This window comes from Schistocerca cancellata, chromosome 3 (genome assembly GCF_023864275.1).
Source record: "Schistocerca cancellata isolate TAMUIC-IGC-003103 chromosome 3, iqSchCanc2.1, whole genome shotgun sequence".
In the NCBI taxonomy this organism is placed as follows: domain Eukaryota; kingdom Metazoa; phylum Arthropoda; class Insecta; order Orthoptera; family Acrididae; genus Schistocerca; species Schistocerca cancellata.
In genome coordinates this window covers 451,140,387-451,166,361 of record NC_064628.1, presented here as the reverse complement: position 1 = coordinate 451,166,361, position 25,975 = coordinate 451,140,387, and the positions used below count along the sequence as shown (strand labels likewise).

At 40.8% G+C, this 25,975-nt stretch overlaps 1 protein-coding gene across 1 annotated transcript in view; it reads right to left on the bottom strand.

Annotated features, from left to right (window-relative positions):
• LOC126176363 (regulating synaptic membrane exocytosis protein 2-like) overlaps window positions 1-25,975 on the bottom strand; it is a 165,519-nt gene that overhangs the window by 68,860 nt on the left and 70,684 nt on the right. The window contains exons 7-8 of the mRNA XM_049923518.1: window positions 23,827-23,985; window positions 15,969-16,133 (exon numbers count right to left, since the gene is read on the bottom strand). Coding sequence (XP_049779475.1) covers window positions 15,969-16,133; window positions 23,827-23,985 — 324 coding nt within the window. The remainder of the gene's footprint in view (window positions 1-15,968; window positions 16,134-23,826; window positions 23,986-25,975) is intronic.

Below are 25,975 nucleotides of genomic sequence, written 5' to 3'. Positions count from 1 at the left end.
GAGAGAGAGAGACAGAGAGAGAGAGAGAGAGAGAGAGAGAGAGAGAGAGAAAGAGAGAGAGCCCCTTTCTGTCGTAACGGTTAAACTGCGAGGAAAGATTTTCAGCTTCCGAGAGTAATTTAAAGCACGAATGTGCCTTCAATGATAGAAATAGGAATTTATACATACTGTGCAGAATTTGTTTCAAACATTGTACCAGTACAGTACAGTATTGAATTACGAGGAGCTAAGTTAAAGATAAAGGGAAGGGAAACCTACGTTTCTAGCATATGTAGACTTAGAGAAAGCTTTTGACAATGTTGACTGGAATATTCTCTTTCAAATTCTAAAGGTGGAAGGGGTAAAATACAGGGAGCGAAAGGCTATTTACAATTTGTACAGAGACTAGATGGCAGTTATAAGAGTCGACGGGCATGAAAGGGAAGCAGCGGTTGGGAAGGGACTGAGACAGGGTTGTAGCCTCTCCCCGATGTTATTCAATCTGTATATTGAGCAAGCAGTAAAGGAAACAAAAGAAAAATTCGGAGGAGGTATTAAAATCCATGGAGGAGAAATAAAAGCTTTGAGGTTCGCCGATGACATTGTAATGACAGCAAAGGACTTGGAAGAGCAGTTGAACGGAATGGACAATGTCTTAAAAGGAAGATATATGATAAACATCAACAAAAGCAAAACGAGGATAATGGAATGTAGTCGAATTAAGTCGGGTAATGCTGAGGGACTTAGATTAGGAAATGAGACACTTAAAGTAGTAAAGGAGTTTTTCTATTTGGGGAACACAATAACTGATGATGGTCGAAGTAGAGAGGATATAAAATGTAGACTGGCAATGGCAAGGAAAGCGTTTCTGAAGATGAGAAATTTGTTAACAGCGAGCATAGATTTAAGTGTCAGGAAGTCGTTTCTTGAAGTATTTGTATGGAGCGTAGCCATGTATGGAAGTGAAACATGGACGATAAATAGTTTGGACAAGAAGAGAATAGAAGCTTTCGAAATGTGGTGCTACAGAAGAATGCTGAAGATTATATGGGTAGATCACATAACTAATGTGGAGGTATTGAATAGAATTGGGGAAAAGAGGAGTTTGTGGCATAACTTGACAAGAAGAAGGGACCGGTTGTTAGGACATGTTCTGAGGCATCAAGAGATCAAAAATTTAGCATTGGAGGACAGCGTGGAGGGTAAAAATCGTAGAGGGAGACCAAGAGATAAATACACAAAGCAGATTCAGAAGGGTGTAGGTTGCAGTAGGTACTGGGAGACGAAGAAGCTTGCACAGGATAGAGTAGCATGGAGAGCTGCTTCAAACCAGCCTCAGGACTGAAGACCACAACAACAAGTTCAAGGACAGAGGAGATGTGTACAAAAAGCGGCAAGTGGTTTACACTGTTATAGCCTACTTCATTGCTGCCAATGAATTTTCTTAGCAGTACAGGAAACAATGGGTTTCGGAACTACTGTGTGTTTACCAGTCTGTCGTTATGACCTATGGAAGAAACAAATATTAATATGTTACTTGTTTTGGTACTGGTTAAGTAAAAGGAGAGAGAGGAAGAGAAGGAAAAAGGAAAAGAGAAACCACGAGGTGAGTGTGTAGCTGGGTGATGTTTGGAATATTTTGTTATTGCTGCAATGTAAGAGAATAACGACAAAATCTTTTTCGCCAAGAAGAGGGCGTGTACATGAGAAGACAACATAGTAAACTAAATTCCGGAAGTGAGGTCAGTATAGAATAAGGATACTAATTAATGCTTGTTGTGATTCCGTACAATACATCAGTCAGTTATTAGTTAATTGTTTTAAGTACTTTATTTTACTAAGCAATATCCTAAGTAGTCAATTAAGAACAATGTTATCTGCTGTCACAGCATATTTAAAAAAAATCAAGAACAGTCTGCTATGTTGATAGAAGGATTCTCAGTTAATTTAAAGACATCAAAAGCAATGTTTCAATTAAAAGTCTTACAATCAAACATATGTGTGTTGTGACTAAATCCATAACTGAGTGGAGGAGTGACAAGTACTTGCTTTTAAAATTTAACTAGGTGTTTTTAAAATCTGGGTAAAACATAAAACGTCTGTAGCCTGTAGGCATAGCTTAGGTGCACTGAACACCGGTCAAATGATCATGAAATGAAATTACTAAAATTCATTACCACAGCTTTTAATCGCTTTTACGTCATTTGGCAACAGCTACTGCCGAGTGTCTAAATATTTTTCAGTTGTCAGACATTCATGGTGCAATAAAGACAAAAAATTTCTGTTTCCACACATTAAATAGCCTATGATTCAAAAAAATCTTAATTTAACGAGGGATGCTCCAAGTCATAAATCTTAGAATATCTCTTTATTTGTTATGTGTATATGATCCATCGCATTTTTACAGTTTACAAGGAACGGTTGTGTATTATTCATACAAAAATCCAAAAATTTTTGTAAAAATTCTTGAAAACTGTTTTCCGTGGCCTGATCTGCTTATCTTCTTAATTATAACATACAGATGTAAGAGATAGTTCACTAATAAGGTGCATCATTATCATGTCAAGAACCTCAGCATGCCGAATGAAAGATACATTTACTCAGGGTATGAAACTAGCTATGCATGCTTACAACAGTAAAGTCAGTAACATTTTCCAAATTCGCCAGTTCTCAGTAAGTAATTTTCGACGATTTACACTGAAATTTCTAGAGGTTTTCTGTACCAAACATTCGTTGGACACAAATAGCGTAAGGTAATTCATCTCATAAACATGGCTGCCATATATTTCCATAAGCATGGTAAACTGGTTACGGGGTTGTGTATGCGGATATTCATACCTTCTTGCAAATGTTTGTCATTGGAAGGATAAACTTATTATTGAATCAGGAGCCAATTGGTACTTCATTAGTTAATATTTCAAGCGCTGTTCGAACTGAGTCGAGTAACATTTTTCATAGCTGCTACAGTAGGCAAGGAATGTCAGTATGAAGGAGAACTGGATCCAATGATCGAAGCTCGCGCTTGGTGACAAGAAAGATGAATTATTTGGAAACTTAAAATTTTTACAGATCCCATAATATTTCTGCGTAAAGATTTAGCTACTGACATAAAGTCAAAGTCAGAGCATCGTCTCTTACCGTTCTTTGGCAAAATGGCAAGAAGGCAGCTGATGTACACGTAGCAAATGATCAGTGGTATTGTACAGTTCACATCCCGAGAAATTTCGTTGCAATCGTCATCGAGGAAACAGGAGCCTTAATATGAAATGGCGTAGAGAGGCAAGTAAACTATGTTCTAGAGTAACTTAACACAACCTCTACGTATATGAAGAAGACAACAATTTCAAAATAAATATGTTGAATCATGCCAAGTTTTCATTAGTTATACACCATTCATTCTAAATAATAATATTTACAATGATTCACTTGTAACTTCTTGTACAAGAAATTTAGAAAAAACAGTTAAGTTTGACGATATCATGCAGAATAGTATTATAGACAACAGTCAGACATCTCAACAACATATTTAAACAGCTAGCAGAATATATCATTCCAATAAAACGTATGAAACAATAATAAAATATCTTACCTTCTCTTCAAAGGTCCAATTGTACATGGCATTTAAAACAATTGGGAACAAGAAATCTTTCAACATCTTTGTGATCTGTTGATAAAAGTCCGAAGATCGAGGAAAAGGACAGGAACAAAATTTTATCAACACAGAAGTGTGTTCTGTGAAAACTAAGGCGCTATGGCTTCTCAAAATGCGTTTTGTCAGGCTGAATATATCATTTAACTACTTGGCTTCAGTCGTTACTGTTAGGAGTTGGAGAGTGGTTGACACCCCTGTATATCATTCAGATAAATATTAATGTTGCGTTACGCACTCTATTTGCGGATACGTATAATGCACAGTTTACAGTCGTGTAAAGGTACATGTCCGACAGAAGGTAGCTATCAGACATTGCTTCTATTATGGATAGGGAAAACTCAGAAACGGAGGACCGGCTCTCTCTAGCGGCATGGATCTATGGCGTGGCAGCACACTGCTGTTGAAAGTTGCCACCCTACGTCTTAGCGCCAGGAATTTGTCTACGTAAAAACAAAACACCTAACAATGTCTCACGAAAGGGGCTGTAACAGTTAAATGAAAACGATAATCAGAGAATCAAAGAGCTTCGTCGACTGGTCATGCAGGTCTAATTACTTGTTCAGCTTCTATTATTTCAATTTTATACCTGATAAAAACGAAAACATAGCCCTCAGCATCTTGGGTATGTACTAGATTTGGATTTCAGTAAGATTCATTCAGCGCTACAGCGTTGGTTAATCACGTCGGAAAATTCTACTGTTTTCAGAAGGGCTACACTGCTGGAAGAAGACAAAATTTTATGGAGTAACTATTGTTGGTTTTATAAAAAAAAGGCAACCTTGCAGGAACTAATCAATTACGAGGCTATTTATTGTTCTGAAGATAGGATGGAAGATTTTCTTTTTGAGTAACCTTGAGGATTATATCACAAAAGTAATTGGTTTATGGCGAAGTAATATTGCTGTAGCTGAGAGTGGAGTCTTCAGCCACAGACATGAAGAGAACTGCTATAAAATGTGCATTCTTGGGCGGGTGTCGTTTTTAATAAGTGAAGTAAAAGTTGCTCTCTGTCTCTAAATGATGAGAAGTTGCTAACAAATTCGATCGATAACAATTCACCAGAGAAGGATGTTGTCACTGTTATCATATGAGTAGGGAGACATTTTAATATTCACAATTATTGTGTTAGGAGGCTTCTTTATAAATGGCAAACTAAAGAATGGAAACGATTATTGGAACACAATTTTCGACACAATATTAATGTACGTATCAGTCGGAAAGTGAATGACCTAGTGCGATAACAAAATCGACGTGATGAGCCAACAGTAGAGGAAATACATAAAAAAGTGTAGCACCACCATCCATAGCGTTTTAAACAGAGTGGACCAGTTCCGCAGACTTACACCGACGGACTAGTCAGTACCAACCGGCCACCGTGCCATCCGATGCCAATGTCGTCAGTCAGATGCGATATAGAGGCGCTCTGGACTAACATAGCGCTCACCCAGCCATTATGAGTTTCCCATACCTTGGAGCAGCTACTTATCGCACAAATAGGTCCTAAATTGACATCAGGAAGCTGACCGTACAGTTCCAGTCTTCCCTACCGAGGAAAAATTCCTCATATTACCGGGAATTGAATCCGGGTCTTCCGTATAGGAATCAGATACGCTGACCACTTAGCTACACAGGTGGGCTTTAAACAGAATACCTGTCGTAAATACAGAGTGATTGAATTTTATCGACAAAATTTCTGAGGTTGTTCAGCGATTTTTTCTAAGTATTTTGGTATAAGGGACCTGTGGTTTGTGGTGGCTCGGAAAATTATAATTTTATTAAAATATATCAGTTTGTGACCCTAGTTACATTTGTGTCTGTGAAAATGCCTCCAAAGCGCTCTAAAATGCAATCATCAAAACATACATCACAAAGCACGGAGTAATGCAACAAATCTCAGACGAAACAAGTTCAAATTTAGTTCAGTGTGTTCAGTTTGGTGTGTCAGTGTGCAGTACGGTGTATTGCTCAGAATGTCGATTACCATGATCACAGCAGAGCGTACAGTGACGCACTATTCAGTGTCTTTCACGATCCATACTCATAGGAGTTTGGTGTACTACATCCGCAGGTGCGACAACCCTAGAAACCAGGAACGTGTGCTTATTGACTAGAGGCTCGTCAACTAGGCTTTTCACATGCTCTCAAAAGAAGACGTCTTTTGATGTCATATCTGATGATCGAGATACCCAAGGAACAGGACCACTGTGGCCAATCCAAGGCATTCCAAACATTTAGATCAACGTGGTTTCTAATGACGAAAGCAAAATGTTGCGACATGCTGTTATGCTGAAACCACCTACGCTAACAAATTCTCAGCGGCATGTCTTCTAGGCACTATAGGACGGCGTGTGATGTTTTGTACACGATTACGTTCAGTTTACATAAGGTAAAATCACATAACATTTGACCGTACTACCCCGTACATTGACAGCGAACTTGAATAAATAGGATTCACACACCACTATCCGTATTGTTGAACACGACCTCCCTTATAAAAATGATCTCGTCCGTAAACAACACAGATCCAGGAAAACTGTGGTTTTCTGCACATTGCTGCAGGAACCAGTCTGTAAACTCCACTCTGACATTGGAAGTCCGTTGATTGCAATGAACAGACTTTCTGTAGATGATGCATATTACCATTTTTAAGACTTCTTAAATGGTAGCTCAGTGGAGGGCCTCGTTTCTGTTCAAAAGCTGTTTTCTCAGTTTCGGTAACTCATTTGAAGCGGAGTTGGCCACCTGAGGCGGATAGTTAACGTGTGATGTTCTTTGTTTTTGTAATTTAATCTGATAGCAGTCAGGGCTATTTACCAGGAGCTGTTGTTTAAAAATTTTGCTTATCTTGATGCTAATCAAGGCAACCTACTAATTGTAACTGTTTTAAAATTGCATTTTACCACTGGTCGCCACGAAGGGACTAAGTTAATTACTGTGTTTTCTTTATTATAATGCATTTTAAGGCAGCTAATAATTGCAAAGATTCCTTATAGTTTCCCATTCGGATCCCTGCGAGGCGACTGCCAAGGGGGAGGTGGCCATGAGAAAGTGATGAAGTACCCAACGACGGGATAACATTCTACGACTCGGAACTAGGAATGCCAGAAGTTTGAGCGTGGTAGGAAAGCTAGGTAATCTGAAAAGAGAAATACAAAGATTCAGTCGAGATATAGTGAGGTTCAGTGAAGTGAACTGGAAAGAAGATAAGGATTTCTGGTGATACGAATTTAGGATAACATCAATAGCAGAAAAAAATGGTATAACAGGAGAAGGATTTGTTATAAACAGTAATATAGGGCAGAGGGTGAGCTACAGTGAATTGTTAAGTGATAGGGTTGTTCTCATCATTCGAGAGCGAACCAGCGCCGACAACAATAGTTCAGATATACATGCTGACGCTGCAAGCAGAAGATGAAGACAAAGAGAAAGTGTATGAGGATATCGAACTGCTAATTCAGTATGTAAAGGGAAATTAAAATCTAAGAATTATGGGGGATTGGAACGCGTTTGTACGTGAAGAAATAAAAGAAAGAGTTATGGGCGAATATGGGCGCGGCAGTAAGAACGAGAGAGGAGAGATCGTAACTGAGTTCTGCAATAAACTGCAGATGGTAATAGTGAATATTCTGTTACATATCACAACAGGAGGTGGCATACTTAGAAAAGAAACTGGAGACACGGGAACATTGCAGCTGGCTTACATCATGGTCAGGCAGAGATTCAGAAATCAGGTATTGGAAAGTAAGGTGTACCCAGGAGCAGATATATACTCAGATCACAATTTAGTAAAGATGAAGAGTAGACTGAAGTTTAAGAGAATCGTGAGGAAGAATCAATGTGGAAGGTAGTGGGGTACTGAAGTACTGAGGAATGATGAAAGGCGTATGAAATTCTCTAGGGATGTGGATACCGTAATAAGGAAAATCTCAGCAGGCAATTCAGTTGAAGAAGAGTGATCATATCTAAAAATGGCAGTCACATATGTTGGACAGTCAAAGCTAGCTACAAGGAAGGTAAAGGCAAAGACACATTGGATAACAATTGAAGTACTCCAACTGATCGACGAAAGAAGGAAATACAAAAATGTTCAGGAAAAGACAGGACTGCAGCAATATAAATCCCATAGGAATGAAATATGTAGGGAGTCCTGGGCAGCAAAGGCAAAAATTGCTCTGGAAGACTTGACATCAAATGAGGCAGAAGAGATAGACATAATTCCACTGGAATTTCTAAAATCAGGGATGGCGGGGGGAAGGGGGGGGGGGAGTTGGTGTGTAGAATCTATGAGACTGACGACATACCATCAGACTTTGGGAAAAATATCATTCACACAATTTCGAAGGTAGAAAGAGCCAGTAAGTACGAGAATTATCGTACAGTCAGCTTAACAGCTCATGCATCCAAGTTGCTGACAAGAATAATATAAAGAAGAATGGAAAAGAAAATTGAGGACGTAGTGGATAACGACCAGTTTGGCTTTAGGAGAAGTAAAGGGTAAAGACATTAGACAACCACTTCTGACGTTACGGTTGATAATGAAAGGAAGAGTGAAGAAAAATCAAAACATGTTCGTTGGATTGTCGAACTGGAAAAACCGTTCGACAATGTAAACTGGTGCAAAACGTTCGAAATTCTAAGAAAAATAGGGGTACGCTGTAGCGAACGACGGGTAATGTACAATACCTACAAGAACCCAGAGGGAACAATAAGAGTGGGAGATAAAGAACAAAATGCTGGGATTAAAAAGGGTATAAGACAGGGGTCTTTTACCCCTACAGTTCAATCTATAGATGGAAGAGGCAATGAAGGAAATAAAAGAAGTTAAAGAGGGGAATTAAAATTCGAGGTGAAAGGATATCAATGATAAGATTCACCGATGGTAGTGAAAGTGAAGGAACTGCTATACGGAAAGTGAAGAAGAATTATAGGATCTGTTGAATGGAGAGATCAGCCTAATGAGCGTACACTACGGATTGAAAATAAACAAAGGAAGTGTAAGAAACGAGGAGTAACGGAAATGAGAATAATTAGAAATTTATCAGAATTAGTGATCACGAAATAGACTACGTGAGGTAGTATTATAACCTTAGAAGTAAAATAACATGTGACAAAGGAAGCAAGGAGGATATGGAACAAGAGAGGAGCAGAGACAAAGAGGGCATTCTTGGCCAGGAGAAGTTTACTAGTACAAAACATGGGCTCGTTTGAGGAAGAAATTTCTGAGAATGTATGTTAGGAGCACAGTACTATACTGAATCAAGGATTGTCGGTAACTGGACATGAAGAGAATCGAAGCGTTTGAGCTGTGGTTCTACGAAAGGACGTTGAGAACTGGGTGGACTGATAAGAAATGAGGAGTTTCTTCGTAGAACCAACGAGGAAGAAATATATGGAAAACACTGACAAGAAGAAGGGGCAGGATGATAGGATTTGTGTTAAGATATCAGGGATTAACCTCAATTTTACTGAGGGAGCTATAGAAGGTAAAAACGTAAGGGAAGGTTGGAATACATCCAATGAAAGATTGTGTACGTAAGGTGCAAGTGCCGCTCTTGAAATGAAGAAAATGAAGAGGTTAGTGCTGGGCAGGAATTCGTGACTGGCCGCATCAAAGCAGTCAGAAGACTGATGAATAAAAGAAAATTGCAATTATTTTTTCATATTTGATTGCTTGTGACCTCATTATTAAGAGTATTTACCGGAAAAGTAAATTGGTTGCAAATAACTTTTTTTTAAAGAGTCCCACTGAAGTATTAATAGAGCTAACACTACTTGTTTTTTTCATGTTTGATATTGTTGTCAAATAAACTAACTAAAACTTTTTCAGTTTATTTGATCCAGCGCCTTACTCACCAACCTGGCTCCCTACTGCTGGAAGAAATGCAGAGCTGATGTGAGCCCTTCCTAAGTGGGCTGTCCAGCGAGGACTGGCACAAGGACAGAAAAGTAACGACCGTGGAAAGAGGGGGCCACCGTGTGTTTTCGCCATCTGTGCGAGGACCTTACTGGAGGGTCGCATCGTCGCACTTAGGCGTTTTAAAGTCACGAGCGTTTTTGTTTCGGACTACTCCTTTGATTCAGACTTATAAAAATCAACACTTGGCGCGAACAGTTAAAGTTCACGCGATCCTTTACACGACAGAATTTTCGGTGAGAAATAGCTTACGAAGTTTAGAGGCGCAGATAGCCGTTTTTGAAGGGCAGAACTGCTGATTTCATCCGACAGCGCCAACGGTGTGTGGAGGTCATCATTAGCAAGCGTCTTCAATATATTCCTTGCTGACCAGCCACGGGCGCAACTCGCAGTCGCAATATGACGTCTTCTGCCGCTGCCGCAGATTCAGCCATGGTAAGGACGCCACTCTATGCGAAGCATCGAATGTCGGTCGAGAGAGATAGTTAAATTTCTGTGTAGTTAATATGGGGTTCAGTCAGCAGAAAAATGTCTGTAGGTGAAAACAGAAAACGAGCCTGTACTGATAAACTTACTTTTGATATTCCTAAAACGGTTTAGGATCAAGTACTCACTTATTGTTCCGTCAGCAGTTATCACGTACGAGAGAAGTTAAGGCACTTGAGCTTTTGTTTAAATTCGACCATGGTCTTGCCTCCTCATCTGCAGTTTCATGTCATAATTCCCAGTTTTTTCAAGTTTAATTTTGTAGTAATGTACTCCTATTTAGTCTTGCACTAATGACCGACGAAGACCCCTTCTTAAGCGTGGTGACCCGAATTTTGTGTTTGTTCTTACTTAATAAATCTCTTAACCGGATCGCCTCTTCGATTTAGTAGTTATCAAAGTTGTGACAAATATTGATTTTAGTTTGATCCTGCAATCACAACTTAGCATTACGGCCACTTTTAATTGAAGATTTTACTCCAGTTAACCACTTAATAGCGTTTCCGTAGCGCACACAGACGTAGTGAGGACTAAAGGTTGTGGGAGCCTCTGCATCACGGGAGTCGGACTGTCAGGAATTGTGACGAACATTACGTTACATACAGATCCAGCAGGCGCGCTTGCAAAACGAGTAGTACTGAATGCAAGGCTGAGAGTGAACAGCAATGTCGGCATTACCTTCGTCTAGTCTAGTCGTCAAGTATCGCGAGTGAATTGAACAAGTCCGTTTTGCTGATAAGATACGGTGCATACCGTCAGCATTTGCTATATTGTGTAGATATTTTCCTTGCAGTACACATACAATGATAAATGATTACAGAACTCAAACGAAATGCAGTTCGTAACGACCAGCCATAGACTAAGAGTCCCGTATACCAAAATTCTTAGAAAATACCCGTGTCAACCTCCATAACTCCGTAGTTGGAGTTTGGATTAGCCATATTAATAACTGTGGAGGCCAGAATAGTCAGACATAAATCTTCATTCAACAGACATTTGGAGGAAATCCTCGTCACTAGACAACTCTTGAGTATCATATCTAACTTTGAACTTCGGCTTAGGAAATACCTTATTAATTTACCATTAAGAGATTAAAAGAACAAACGCTTCTAATTCTCATAGAGCCGATCACCCCACACGGTTAACAGCCGAAAAAGTCGTTTTGCAAAGTGACGGTAATTGAAGGAATTCGTTGACATTGTTCCCTTTAGGCGGAAGAAGCATTAGATTCTCTGCACTACAGTGTGATTTAAATTAGTTGACATCTGACGTTTAAAGTACAAAGTTGCGAAGTCATCGCGACAAGTACTGCTGTCTGCTGGAAACCGCCACTGCGCTTCGCTATTAGCGCAGACAGAAAACCACTTTAAAATCTGCCTTCTACATAAAAAAACTGAAATTTACGGTACAGATCTCCACGGTATCTCTAATCGTGTAAAAAATCTGTCTTTAATTTTAATTGGGACCAGATTTATGTTAATAAAGAAAATATATTTTCTGAATGAATCTGCTATCGTTATGGATATTCTGTGGATGAAACCGTCTAGATTCCTTAGTATATTAATTTATTTATAACGTTGTTACGGCTCCTGCTATTATCAGATATGTAAGTCAGATAAAAGGAACATAAGAATGAAGAATGTTTATAATACATTATCGGGTTAAAGAGGTCGAAAACTTTATTTTTTGAGTCATCAGTCTTCTGACTGGTTTGATGTGGCCCTCCGCGAATTCCTCCCCTGTCCCAACCTCTTCATCTCAGAGTAGCACTTGCAACCTACGTTCTCAGTTATCTGATGGATGCATCCCAATCACTGTCTTCCTCTAGAACTTTTGTCCTCTATAGCTCCCTCTAGTACCATGGAAGTCATTCCCTCATGTCTTAACAGATGTCCTATCATCCTGACCCTTCTTCTTGTCAGTTTTTTCGCATATTTCTTTCCTGCATTGAACCTCCTTATCCTTACATTATTAGTGCACCTAATTTTTAACATTCGCCTGTAGCACCACATCTCATATGCTTGGATTCTCTTCTGTTCCGGTTTTTCTATAGTCCATGTTTCACTACTGTACAATGCTGTGCTCCAAACGTATATTCTCAGAAATTTCTTCCTCAAATTAAGGCCTATTTTTGATACCAGTAGACTTCTCTTGGCCAGAAATGCCCTCTTAACCAGTGCTAGTCTGCTTTTGATGTCCTCCTTGCTCCGTCGTAGGTAGCAGAATTCCTTAATTTCATCTACTTCGTGACCATCAGTCCTGATTTTAAGTTTCTCGCTGTTCTCATTTCTGCTACATCTCATTACTTTCGTCTTTCTTCGATTTACTCTCAATCCATATTCTTTACTCATTAGACTGTCCACTCCATTCAGAAGGTCATGTAATTCTTCACTTTCACTCAGGATAACAATGTCATCAGCGAATCGTATCATTGATATTCTTTCACCTTGAATTTTAATTCCACTCCTGAGACTCTCTTTTACTTCCATCATTGCTTCTTAGATGTACTGATTGAACAGTAGACTACATCCCTGTTTTACACACTTTTTACTCCGAGCATTTCGTTCTTGGTCGACCACTCTTGTTATTCTCCCTTGGCTCTTGTATATATTGTATATTACCCGCCTATCCCTATAGCTTACCCGTATTTTTCTTGGAATTTCGAACATTTGGACCATTTTACATTGTCGAACGCTTTTTCAAGGTCGATAAATCCTATGAACATGTCTTGATCTTTGTTTACTCTTGCTTCTGTTATCCACCGCAAAGTCAGAATTGCCACTCAGGTGTCTTTGCCTTTCCTAAAGCCAAACTGACGGTCATGTAGCACATCCTCAATTTTCTTTTCCATTCTTCTGTATATTTTTCTATTCAGCAACTTGTATGCATGAGCTGTTAAGTAGGTTGTGCGATATTTTTCCGAGCGTCAGACGGTATGTTGCCAGACTCATCATTCTACACACCAACGTGAATAGTCGTTTTGTTGGTACTTCCCCCAAAGATTTTAGAAATTCTGATGGAATGGTATCTATCCCTTCTGCCTTGTCTGATCTTAAGTCCTCCAAAGCTCTCTTAAATTCTAATACTGGATCCACTACCTCTTCGAAATCGACTCCTGTTTCTTCTTCTGTCATGTAAGACATATCTTCCCCCTCGTAGAGGCCTTCAGTGTACTCTTTCCACGCAACTGCTCTCTCCTCTGCATTTAACTGTGGAATTACCGTTGCACTCGTAATGTTAACACCCTTGCTTTATATGTCGCCGAAGGTTGCTTTGACTTTCCTATACGCTGAGTCAATCCTTTCGACGATCATTTATTTCTCGATTTCTTCACATTTTTCATGCAGCCATTTCGTTTTAACTTCCCTGCACTTCCTATTTGTTTCATTCCTCATCGACTTGTATTTCTGTATTCCTGAATTTCCATGAACATTTTTGTACTTCTTTCATCGATCAGTTGTAGTATTTCTTCTGTTGCCCACGGTTTCTTAGCAGTTACTTTCTTTCTGTCTATGATTTTCTTCCCAACTTCTGCGATTCCCCTTAGAGAGATATGCATTCCTCTTCAACTGTACTGCCTACTGAGTCATTCCTCATTTCTATATCTGTAGCCTTAGCTACTTCCGTATCCTCCTTCTTTGCATATTGATTCTTCCTGACTAATCTCGTAAACTTCAGCCTACTCTTCATCACTACTACACTATGTGATCAAGAGTATCCGGACACCCCCAAAAACATACGTTTTTCATGTTAGGTGCATTACGCTGCCACCTACTGCAAGGTACTCCATATCAGCGATCTCAGTAGTCATTAGCCATCGTGAGAGAGCAGAATGGGGCGCTCCGCGGAACTCACGGACTTCGAACATGGTGGGGTGATTGGGTGTCACTAGTGTCATACGTCTGTACACGGGATTTCCACGCTCCTAAAGATCCCTAGGTCCACTGTATCCGATGTGATAGTGAAATGGAAACATGAAATGACACATACAGCATAAAAGCGTACAGGCCGACCTCGTCTGTTGACTGACAGAGACCACCGACAGTTGAAGAGGATCGCAATGTGTAATAGGTAGACATCTATCCAGACCGTCACACAGGAATTCCAAACTGCATCAGGGTCCACTGCAAGTACTATGACAGTTACGCGAGACGTGAGCAAACTTGGATTACATCGTCGAGCGACTGCTCATAAGCCACACATCACAGCGGTAAATGCCAAACGACGCCTCGCTTGGAGTAAGGAGCTTAAAAATTGGACGACTGAACAGTGGAAAAAAGTTGTGTGGAGTGACGAATCACGGTACACAACGTGGCGATCCGACGGCAGGGTGTGGGCATGGCGAATGCCCGGTGAATGTCATCTGCCAGCGTGTATAGTGCCAACAGTAAAATTCGGAGGCGGTGGTATTAGGGTGTGGTCGTGTTTTTCGTGGAGGGGCATGCACCTTTTCTTGTTGTGCGTGGCGCTATCACAGCACGGGCCTACATTGATGTTTTAAGCACCTTCTTGCTTCCCACTGCCGAAGAGCAATTCTGAGATGGTGACTGCAAAAAAAAAAAAAAAAAAAAAAGTGGTTCAAATGGCTCTGAGCACTATGGGATTTAACATCGATGGTCATCAGTCCCCTAGAACTTAGAACTACTTAAACCTAACTAACTTAAGGACGTCACACAACACCCAGTCATCACGAGGCAGAGAAAATCCCTGACCCCGCCGGGAATCGAACCCGGGAACCCGGGCGCAGGAAGCGAGAACGCTATCGCACGACCACGAGCTGCGGACAGATGATGATTGCATCTTTCAACACTATCGAGCACCTGTTCCTAATGCACGGCCTGTGGCGGAGTGGTTACACGACAATAACATCGCTGTAATGGACTGGCCTGCACAGAGTCCTGACCTGAATCCTATAGAACACCTTTGGGATGTTTTTAAACGCCGACTTCGCGCCAGTCCTCACCGAGCGACATCGATATCTCTCCTCAGTGCAGCACTCTGTGAAGAATTGGCTGCCATTCTCCAAGAAACTTTCCAGCACCTGATTGAACGTATGAATGCGAGAGTGGAAGCTGTCATCAAGGCTAACGGTGGGCCAACACCATTTTGAATTCCAGCATTACCGATGGAGGGCATCACGAACTTTTAGATCATTTTCAGCCAGGCGTCCGGGTACTTTTGATCACATAGTGTACATTGTGATTTGAGTCTGTATCTGCTCCTGCGTACACCTTGCAATCCACTACCTGAATTGAGAATCTCTATCAGACCATGAAGTAAACTAACTGAAATCTTCCCGTTCATGGAAAAGGCTGGGTGATGCGGGACGAAACCTTACAAGGATAAATTTTTTTAATAAGTTCACTCATTAAAACTTGGAGCTTATAAACAAACATTCAGTGTTGTTTCGAGTGCTTCCACAGGCCAATAAGGCGCCCTAAACCATCTATTACACTGATCTCCTACTTGAGCTGAGTGAGGGCTGCGGGCACAATTATTTGCGCAGCGGAAGTGACAATAAGGTTGGAGCATACAACACAGGGATCCCATTGATGCACTACTGGCGAGAGCTGTTCAGCCTACTTGATGCCGAGTGTTAACTAATTTAAATCGGACTGTAATAGCTGTTCGTCTCGTTTGGGGTACCGAGGTTAAGAAATCTCTATGCTGACAATATGTGTTTTCTTTTATTCCCTCTCTCAGCCGTGGTAGTAACTTTTAACACCCTTGGAGATTACTGGACGACGAAGCCAAGAAGAGAAATTCTCGAATGTAGGCAGTTAAGCGCTTCTTTTCAGTCTACCCATCTGCGTATGTTAAAACGGTGTAGGACAGAGCTTTCGGCTGGATCGCGCCGAGGCAGAGTCCTGCCGGTGGAGCGCGCGGCTGTGGTGTAGTGTAGCCAAGCTGGCAGCTGTGGAGGGCCGAGGCACTTACTGACGAGCTGGCTCCTCTGGTACAGCTGCGCCCTGGCGTGCTCGCCGCGCGGCCTAGACAACGAGGCGTTGTCCACGCTGCACCCTGGCGGCAGAAACACTCTCGCCTTACCACTCGCCGGCATCCCTACGGACTTGGCGACCACCTCTACACACTCTACGTACGCTATGTAAAAGCGAGTTATACCACACGCACTGAATGCCACCTTAAGTATGTCACTGGGTTAGCCGACCACGGATTTCAATCCTTTGCGTTAAAAGCGCAGGCAGTTAGACGCAGTATTTCTTGACTTCCGAAAATCAGTTGCCTCAGTACCACCTCTACATTTATTGTACAAAGTACGGTTGTAATGACTGTCAAACGAGATTAGTACCAGACTGAGAATTCGTTGGTAAGGACGAGGCAGTGTATCTTGGATGGAGAGTCACTGGCAGATGTACGCTGCGCGAAAGAATTAGAGGGTAACTTTTTTGAAAGCCAGTCAGTTTGCCACACTGCGATGTACAACTGTGAAATTGGGCTCAAACGTGTCTATAACCCTCCACTGTAATCGTGCCAAAGCGCGGTGCCCTGCGACGTCACCCTGGGGATCGGCTACGCTTCAAACAACAAGGAGCCGACACATGCGAAAATAGATCTAACGTTAGAAATTCATGTGAGTTGTAAGGTGTGTAAAAGATGTCACATTGGTACCAAATTTCGCCACAGATCTGTTCAACGTCACTACGGCCCTGTTGCACGACGAGAAGGTCGTCAACCTCCCTCTCTCTTACCCACATCTCACCCCTCCTATTGACGCCTTGTAAGAACCACGTCACCCACACGTTGAAATCATGTAGTTTTCTTATGGACGCCGCCGCTCAGAAAAAGCTTCAGGAGGCACATAAAGGGCGTCAACGAAACCATCCCTTCTATTGGTGTGTTCATTTACACATATCTCACAGTCGACAAAGACGGTTTGCACCGCGATATGCAACAGAACGACATTCTTCACAAGCGTCGACAATCATTACCCTCTCCCCCCCCCCCACAGCCCCCCGATGACTAAACCCTTCTCTAAGGATGTCGTGGGACTGCAACCCCACTGAAAGTGATCTGATCCCTTTCGAGTGAAGCGCGACCGAAGTTTTTGCTCTGTTATACAAGGCGGAACTACTAAGGATCGCTCAAAACCATTCAGCGCAATTTAAACGTGACCGGAAGCAACGAACTGTGTTTACTCTTTTTCGGACATCCTGTTTTGTGGCCTCCTGTGGTGTGGTGTGTGACTTTCAATGTGTATGATTAAAAAAAGAAAAGAGTTCCTCTGAGACCCCACAGTTCAGCAACATCCCTTGGGCCACCCATGCTGTTGAGCACTTTAAAAGGAACCTCTACAGAGACAACCTTTGACCGATTCCTCGTCACCTGTGGCCAGGCAACCCCTGTCACACCCTTAGACGAGCGTCGCTGCGCACCTACTCTAGCAGCTGTTTGCTGGCATGTTGGATCTGAGGGGCTCTGAAGGATTTGTCTGCCTACAGGCCCCTAGGAACAAGTCAAGGATTGTCTCTGTAGAGGTACAGTTTTAAAGTGCTCAAGAAACGAATGCAGGTGGCTATGACGGTGTTGTCAAAATTGGTGGGGGAGGGGGCGGCGGACTGTCTTAGAAAGACCTTTCCCATTTTATTCGTGTCTGTATTAATGGTGTAGTCCTGATAATAGCGCCACAGGAATGTGCACAACAGTAGGACTCAAAAAGTGTAAACACTCTTTGCTTCTTCGGACCACGTTCAAATTTCGCTGAATGGTTTTGAACGGTTACTAGTGGTTTCACCCTGAAGAGCAGATCAAACTCTGCAGTCGCGTTACACATCCAAGGGGATGAGATCGCATTCAATGGGCCTTCAGACCCACTATGTCCTTAGAGAATCGTCCAGAGGTGTCAGCAGGTCGTCAAGAACGTAGTTTTGTTGCATATCGCACCGCAAACTGTCGTTGCACGTTGCTGAGGTTAACCTGTAGTACAATGTTTATTACAGCGTACAAACAACGATTCGCGATTTCTTGCGTTTCACTGGCAGATCTACTCCACAACACGTTTCGCTTCGTAACTTTCGACTCTGCCGTTCGCGGATAAAGGTTGTCCATCTCAGATTGATATATTTCTCCTCTTCTATCATCGGTGAAAGTTTGTCTCATCATCACACAAACATCTTGTGAATGACCACAAAATTAATTTCTGAATTGTACAATGAAGGCTTTCACGACCAGTCATGTTAGTTGCTGGTGAATTTTCCGGTTTGGTTGATCGTGATCCATGAAACTTCTCTGTTCCTGACGTTTCGTCGCGAGCTGCGTTGAATACCTTCACAGGTGCTCCTGGTGGAGTCAGCGTCAAGGTCGACAAAGCACAGCAGTACCAGGAGCAGCAATAAGTCCTGAATATTCTAGGAATTCCATGTGTGAGAAATCACATGAATTTTAGTACGTCAGTTATGGATAGTTGCTCTGTGATTACCACCTGAGCAGTGAAACAACCGGGATGAAAAATTAACAACTTTGCTCATTCATAGTTTTTTTGTGGGGAGAGGGGGGGGGTTAATTGGTTATACCTTAACGACTGAAATGAAACACGTTATATAGGATCCCGTACTGACTGAAGTTCGGTACTAATTGTTGGAAAACGTTTATGTTTTTATTGATATAGATCTTGTAGCAACAACTGCATTCCATCGTAATAAATCAATATGCCGACCGACAGTCTCAATACATGCGTTACAACGTAATCCTCTGACAGAACTGTTCACTGAGTTCAAAAGCATTAGGCACCATTGCTAGAAAATGTTGTTTATTTCGCGGATGTAATTGCTGTCCCAACTCCTCTCCCCATCGAGCGATAGAGTTGCTCGTAAGGTTCTGTCAACAGCGATAAATTTCTAATATGAGGTCTATTACAGGTTTTTTACTATACATTCGTTTAGATTTTTGGGCTCTTCAACTGGCGTATTGTGCAAAAGGCCATTCAGCAAGCATTTGCGTGTTATGAAACATGACCAGTCGTGTGTGCAGACACATACTTTGTTCGTTCAAGACCTCTTACCGCAAGACAAAATACTCAGTTCATCATCCATTACCAGCTGTCATATATTGATCCTATGGCTTTGGGACATTCTGCGTATAAGCTTTAATGGAAAACAGGGAATCTTGTTAATCTACGTTTAATGTTCAGGATGATCAGTAATCAGTGTCACGGAATCAAGCTATGAGGCATAAAGGCAAATTAATATATCATTTCGAGAAAAGAAGGAAATCCTATCATGCAAGTTCGTTTCTCATGGTTTGGCTTTATAATGATTTTTTTTTCAGATTAACATTCCTCTTTTTCAAAAAGTATTTCTTAGTGTCCTACTTGCATAAGTCATCCATGTATGTTCATTCACATCAGATTAACATTAAACTATTTTTGAAATGAAAAATTGCATGAAGTCATTTACCACAACACAACGAATAAATTATAATTCTGATTTATGATATTCGTTTGGACGCCAAGCCAGTGACATACCTAAGGCACAACAAATATGTACAAAATATAAATACACATGTAGAACACACATGCAAAAAGTAACAAGTTTACATAGCACAAAAAGTATGCATGGTAAATAACAAACATGAGTCTAGGAAGACAAAAGTAAAACACTTAAGAAAAAATCTAATACATTTCTGAAATTAGACCAGACTTCAGCAGTACTAGATGTTGTTTAAAAATCGTGACATGCTTAGTAGAAAACACATATCAGCTACGTATGTCAGCTGAAAACTTACACATAATCTATTTTACAAAGAAAAGAAACACAGTTTTCACCGAACAATGAAACAAGAAGATGCAGTCTCGCAAGAAGTGACACAGAGACAAGTAAATGCCATGCTATTAAGTACATTTACAGCGACATTTATAATACAATAGAGGGGTACATTAGATGAACCAAAACATCGTTAACCTTCCAAGCAAAAGAGAAATACAATACCTTCGTTACATTGGATGAAGTCACAGACAATAACGAACTGTTGGAAAGTAGCCTTCAGAAAGCTGCAGCAGAATTCAGTAAATATACGAGACGAGGAAATGTTTATATATTACAAAACCTTTTCTTACGACTGTTACAGGAGTGATAATTACTAAACTTTACATGTCATATCTTGTCTCTTATTTCCTAGTGAAAAAGAAGTACTGTTGCAATTTACTTGGAACCGCACTTAATTAGTATAGCAAAAGGACTGACATTCATTGCTATGGCAGTGATCTAGAATGTGTGTGAAATGAAACTGAATGTTTAGCAGCAATAAAACATCAATTAAAGAGATAAGAGCAGTAACCATTTGGAAATACTAGTTATAAGACTCTGTTTTTCTACACAATCATCATGTGATGTACCTCTCAGAAGAATCTATTCTGTGTACAGAGTGGTCGTGTTAACTATGGATTGCGTTTTTACTTCCCAAAAAGCACTGTTTTAAGTTAGAGCCGGTGAGGGCTGCTTATTTACCATTTGCGACATGTACTGATGTGGAAAACAATGTTTTTAATAGGATGCAGTGGGTTATATCACACAGAGTCAAATAACGAAACGTATGTAGATGTGACATTTCAATATCTATGTGTGACCTCATGTATAGCAATGTCGTAATAATATTCCATTTAAGCAGTTGGTAAATGACGTTTAATTTTTAGATAGCTTTCACACAAATTGAGTCACTCATAGAGTGTTATCGTCACTTCAGAACCTCTTTTAAAAAGTTAGAACGGTGGTGATGACAGCAAACTCTCATGCTCTCATCTGAATTTACCAGGTGACTGTCGGTGTCGTCAGGATGGCACTGGCAGGCAGTCAGTACTTCGTAACGGTACAGAGTTTACTCTTCCGAACGCCGTTCAAAATTTCTTACATACCTTGCGCTGATGGAAGTCATCGATGCTCTGATACTATCGCAACGTACATAAATTAAACGATATTTTATGTCAAATTAATAATTAGTTTCCAACGAGATCTGGTTATGTTGTACCTCAAACAAAGTTTTTAACCAAATAGTGTAAGCAGGTAGAAAAGGAAACAAACAGGACGAACGCTGGGTTCTGTGCAGAATGTTGGAGAAGTCATTTATCTCACTGGTAGTGCTTCAGCAAAGACGTGAATTTAGCTTGCCGGTCTGCAAATACGTAGTACAATTTCATATTTTTGAAGAAGAAAATCTGTAGAAAAAAAAACAATTAAGGAGACAACAACAGACAGTACTCAGTATTCAGCGTTACCGATGCTGAGCAGACCAGGGAAAGGACATTAATGTCTCCGCACAGTGAAAACGGAGAGATTTAATGATGTATTGTTTACGAGGAAGTTGAAATAGTTGTGCAAATAATAAGAGTATTATAACTCGAAATAATTTTCAGACTTTCGCCTATAACAGAAGTTTAATATATTTTATCATTTCATTTTTAAATTACAGCATTCACTCTTTTCGTGCTGCAGTTTCTTTCCTAAAATTACAAAAATTTCTCTGGAAAAGTAAGTTTTTCCTAATGTGAAAAAATGCTCCAAGGTGTAACATGTTCGTGTACCTAGGATCAAATATTTAATTGAAATTTATAAGTGTTATAGTCGAGACAACCTTATCAGTACTTTATTTAATAGACTATCTGTGACATTGTTACTCTAATACCAAGCAAAAATGAATATGTGAAATTAAATGAAATGGATGTATTATCAAAAACAGTAACAAGATAAATACATTTGTGAGCAGAGGCTATTGGAAACTAACAAAAATTTTCGTTTTCAAGAAGACATTAAAGAAACTCAGTTAATTTGTAAATTTCACATATTAGACCGGCAAAGTATGGCTTAACTATCTACACGTTATGATATAACTAGTTTCATAAATATACAGAATTTCACTCAAAGTAAAATTCTGTAACTGAAGATTTAACAATATCTTCAATATGTTATACAGCACTTCAATGTGTAGAAATGAACACATTTATAAATGTCGTACGAAACACAACCTCATGTCTCACAACAACAGAAACTGTTGTCAATGCCGAAAACCGCTTATGGTAATCTTTGGAGCTCATTCCTTCATGTGATTCTGAAGTCGTTCATTGGATTGAAACACCGAGCAGGAATCACTGTGTGCTCCTTTATGCTCTACCCTCAAGCGACAACACTTTCCCCTACTGTCAGAAAGTATCAGTAGGTGATGATTTACATTGTGGTGTGGCCAAATTGACTGTTGTCTGGCCGTCGCGATTTCGCTTGAGAATAGCTAGATTAAACTTCAGATAAAAGTCTCAGTTTCACAGATGGAAAAGACTCTTGTCACGGCCTGCTTGGATAGCATTTATGGTCCCTTTAGGCACTATCGTAAACATGTAAATATGAGAAATACACAGAACTATAAAACACTGCACAAAGGGAATTCTTCTGGCAATACTATTTCTGACGCTATCATTCAACAAAACGTGTGGGTTGGTACGACCAATATATATATTTTCGAACTATCTGCTAAATTTCAGTAACTTTTTTGTAATGGAAGATATCGTCTCTAAATTCATGCTTGCATAATTTTACCAATTTACGGCTAGTGAGTAATATAATATTATAATGTGACTGGTGCAGTGGACAGAAAATACTGCACTGATGTCACAGTGAGTATAGTAATTCTGAGCAGCCGATACATTTTCATTTAACTGGAATTGTGAATCAACTGAAACATTTTTATCTGGGTGTAAATTTGAGATTGATGTTTTTTATATTAAAGTTTCTTGTAGTCTTAAGTATGTTGCCAATATATGTGGACACATTTGTGTTCTTAAATCACGGAACTTTAATTAAGGCAGAATTTGAGACAGAGAGTACATGTGGCACGTGAGGCCGGTGTGCAGGTAATCTTTTCTGGCTATTAGACGTTCGACATAACAGATACATTTGTTCAGTTTATTTGGCAAGTGCCACTGCAGTTGTAAAATAAATTAACAAAAATATAATTCTTTGATCTATCCATTAAAATACTTTACTACATATTGCACTATCAGACATGATATGCCGTTGTCTTCCTCCGACCTGAGAATGGGCTCTTCTCGGGTAGTCGTTGGAATGGATGGCAGTGTGTGTGTGTGTGTGTGTTTGTGAAATTGGGGGCCGGGGTGGACACTTGAAGTGAAAATAAGTTCTTTTCATATGCACAGAGAATGGCCAGAGGGCTTGGCCAATTCGTGGTTAAGTACCAGGCCTTTGCATTTTTACCTGGCGTTACCTTGTGCATCCATAAATCATGTATTACTAAAAGATTAACTGAATTATACACGTGGCTCGATGTCTAAGTACGGGAGTGTCACAGCACAGCTCCAAACGTTCTCGATTCGCTCCCCATTTAGTTCTCGGACTTTTTTCTGTCTCTTATCACGCGTTTCATTTCTGCCAAGTATTTGTATAAATGGAAGAGCTGTAGTTGCATAGTGGCTCGCAGTCCACTGGCTGGGTAGTTCAAAGGTCAGAGGAAGGACAGAAAATATCACTTACAATAGGGCCATGCCTTGAAAACACCTTTACATTGCTTAGTCTGTGACACAAACATTGATGTTTTTTCATATTATACTTCACATTTTTAATGCAGGTGAAATGTTAGCAAGCTTCTACACTTCTACTGATCAGTAAACAAGAGTCTTGTTATCTGGTTTCAAGTGAAACGGAATAAAAGATTGTGAACAAATGCCAATAAATTTGTATTGTTTCATTATGCTCAAAGCAAGACGAATTGCGTAACTGCTAGAAACGGCCTCGCCTGAGGCGGGAGGGCAGAATGGCGAGGTTCCTGCTGTACTTACGGCGTCGCGCCTTCTCGCTGAAGCTCATGGCGCGTCCGAGCGCCAGCTCGCCCTTGACGGCCTTGAGGCTCCGCAGGATCTCATCCGGGTCGCGCATGTGGCGCGTGCAGCTGCTGCGGCGCCGCTCTTTGTTGTACGTAACGGGTGGGATGTCCGGGTCTGCAAACGTCACCACAGGTTACCACAGACTGCGCATCACAACAGGCAAACAGCTGCATTTCAGCACGCAGGCTACTAGCTGCGAAGGAGGGTGATTGATTACAACATTATCTGGAGTTATTTCAATCCCTCAAGTATCCCAACAGGTGTATAGTCTAGAAGGGAAAAAGACTCCACAGTTTATTCATAAAATGTGCTACAATTTACGATAGTCACACAAGAAAAGGTTCTATAGGGGATGTCTGGAAAGGAATGTGTCCAATACGTTTGCAGCAGATTTTGTTGTTGTGATCTTCACTCCTGAGACTGGTTTGATGCAGCTCTCCATGCTAGTCTATCCTGTGCAAGCTTCTTCATCTCCCAGTACCCACTGCAGCCAACATCCTTCTGAATCTGCTTAGTGTATTCATCTCTTGGTCTCCCTCTACGATTTTTACCCTCCACGCTGGTGATCCCTTGATGCCTCAGAACATGTTCTACCAACTGATCCCTTCTTCTAGTTAAGTTGTGCCACAAACTCCTCTTCTCCCCAATTCTATTCAATACTTCCTCATTAGTTATGTGATCTACCCATCTAATCTTCAGCATTCTTCTGTAGCACCACATTTCAAAAGCTTCTATTCTCTTCTTGTCCAAACTATTTACCGTCCATGTTTCACATCCATACATGGCTACACTCCATAGAAATACTTTCAGAAATGACTTCCTGACACTTAAATCTACACTCGATGTTAACAAATTTCTCTTCTTCAGAAACGCTTTCCTTGCCATTGCCAGTCTACATTTTATATCCTCTCTACTTCGACCATCATCAGTTGTTTTGCTCCCCAAATAGCAAAACTTCTTTACTACTTTAAGTGTCTCATTTCCTAAGCTAATTCCCTCAGCATCACCCGACTTAATTCGACTACCTTCCATTATCCTCGTTTTGCTTTTGTTGATGTTCATGTTATATCATCCTTTCAAAACACTGTCCATTCCGTTCAACTGCTCTTCCAAGTCCTTTGCTGTCTCTGACAGAATTGCAATGTCATCGGCGAACCTCAAAGTTTTTATTTCTTCTCCACGGATTTTAATACCTACTCCGAACTTTTCTTTTGTTTCCTTTACTGCTTGAATAGCATAGGGGAGAGACTACAACCCTGTCTCACTCCCTTCCCAACCACTGCTTCCCATTTCATGCCCCTCGACTTTTATAACTGCCATCTGGTTTCTGTACAAATTGTAAATAGCCTTTCGCTCCCTGTATTTTACCCTTGCCACTTTCAGAATTTGAAAGAGAGTATTCCAGTCAACATTGTCAAAAGCTTTCTCCAAGTACTGGTTAAAACTAGAAGACAGTTCTTTAACCATATGCACAGATAGATACACAGGTTCATTGTGTCGAGCAAGCAGTCAGGTTGGTTCCAGTCTCTCGACTGGCCTCTTTCTAACCAGTACACGACCACCACTGACAAAGAGGCAGAGCAGCTTTCATTAGAAAATGCAACAGACGTACACCCTGCCCTCCCATAAGAAGTAGCAAACGGCGGGGGTATGGCATCAGTGGAATGCACGTTACTGGTCGTCTGTCTCGGAGCTGTCTTTGAATTAACCGTTTTGTAACTGTTCGATGCGTCACAGTGGTGCCAACTGATGCTCATATTGCTGCTGCAGACGCAATACGATTCACTAGATCCATAGTCTGAACGTAATACTCTTCGCTTTCTGTAGTGCCACGTCCCTGTCCGGAGTCAGATCTTCTTGCGACCGCGCATTGTCGTGACCACGACTGCCAGCAATCATCAGTGGCTACATTCCTGCCAGATCTTTGGGTGCAATATCGCAGAAGAAACATCCAACTTCTCCCAGTTTTATTGCACGACCTCATTCAAACTCAGCGAGGTGTTGGTAATAGCGTTTTTGTCGCCTTAAAGGCATTCTTGACTAACATCAACTCACGACGTCCAATCTCAAAGGTAAATAACGTTCAAGACTGTTATAGCGTGTA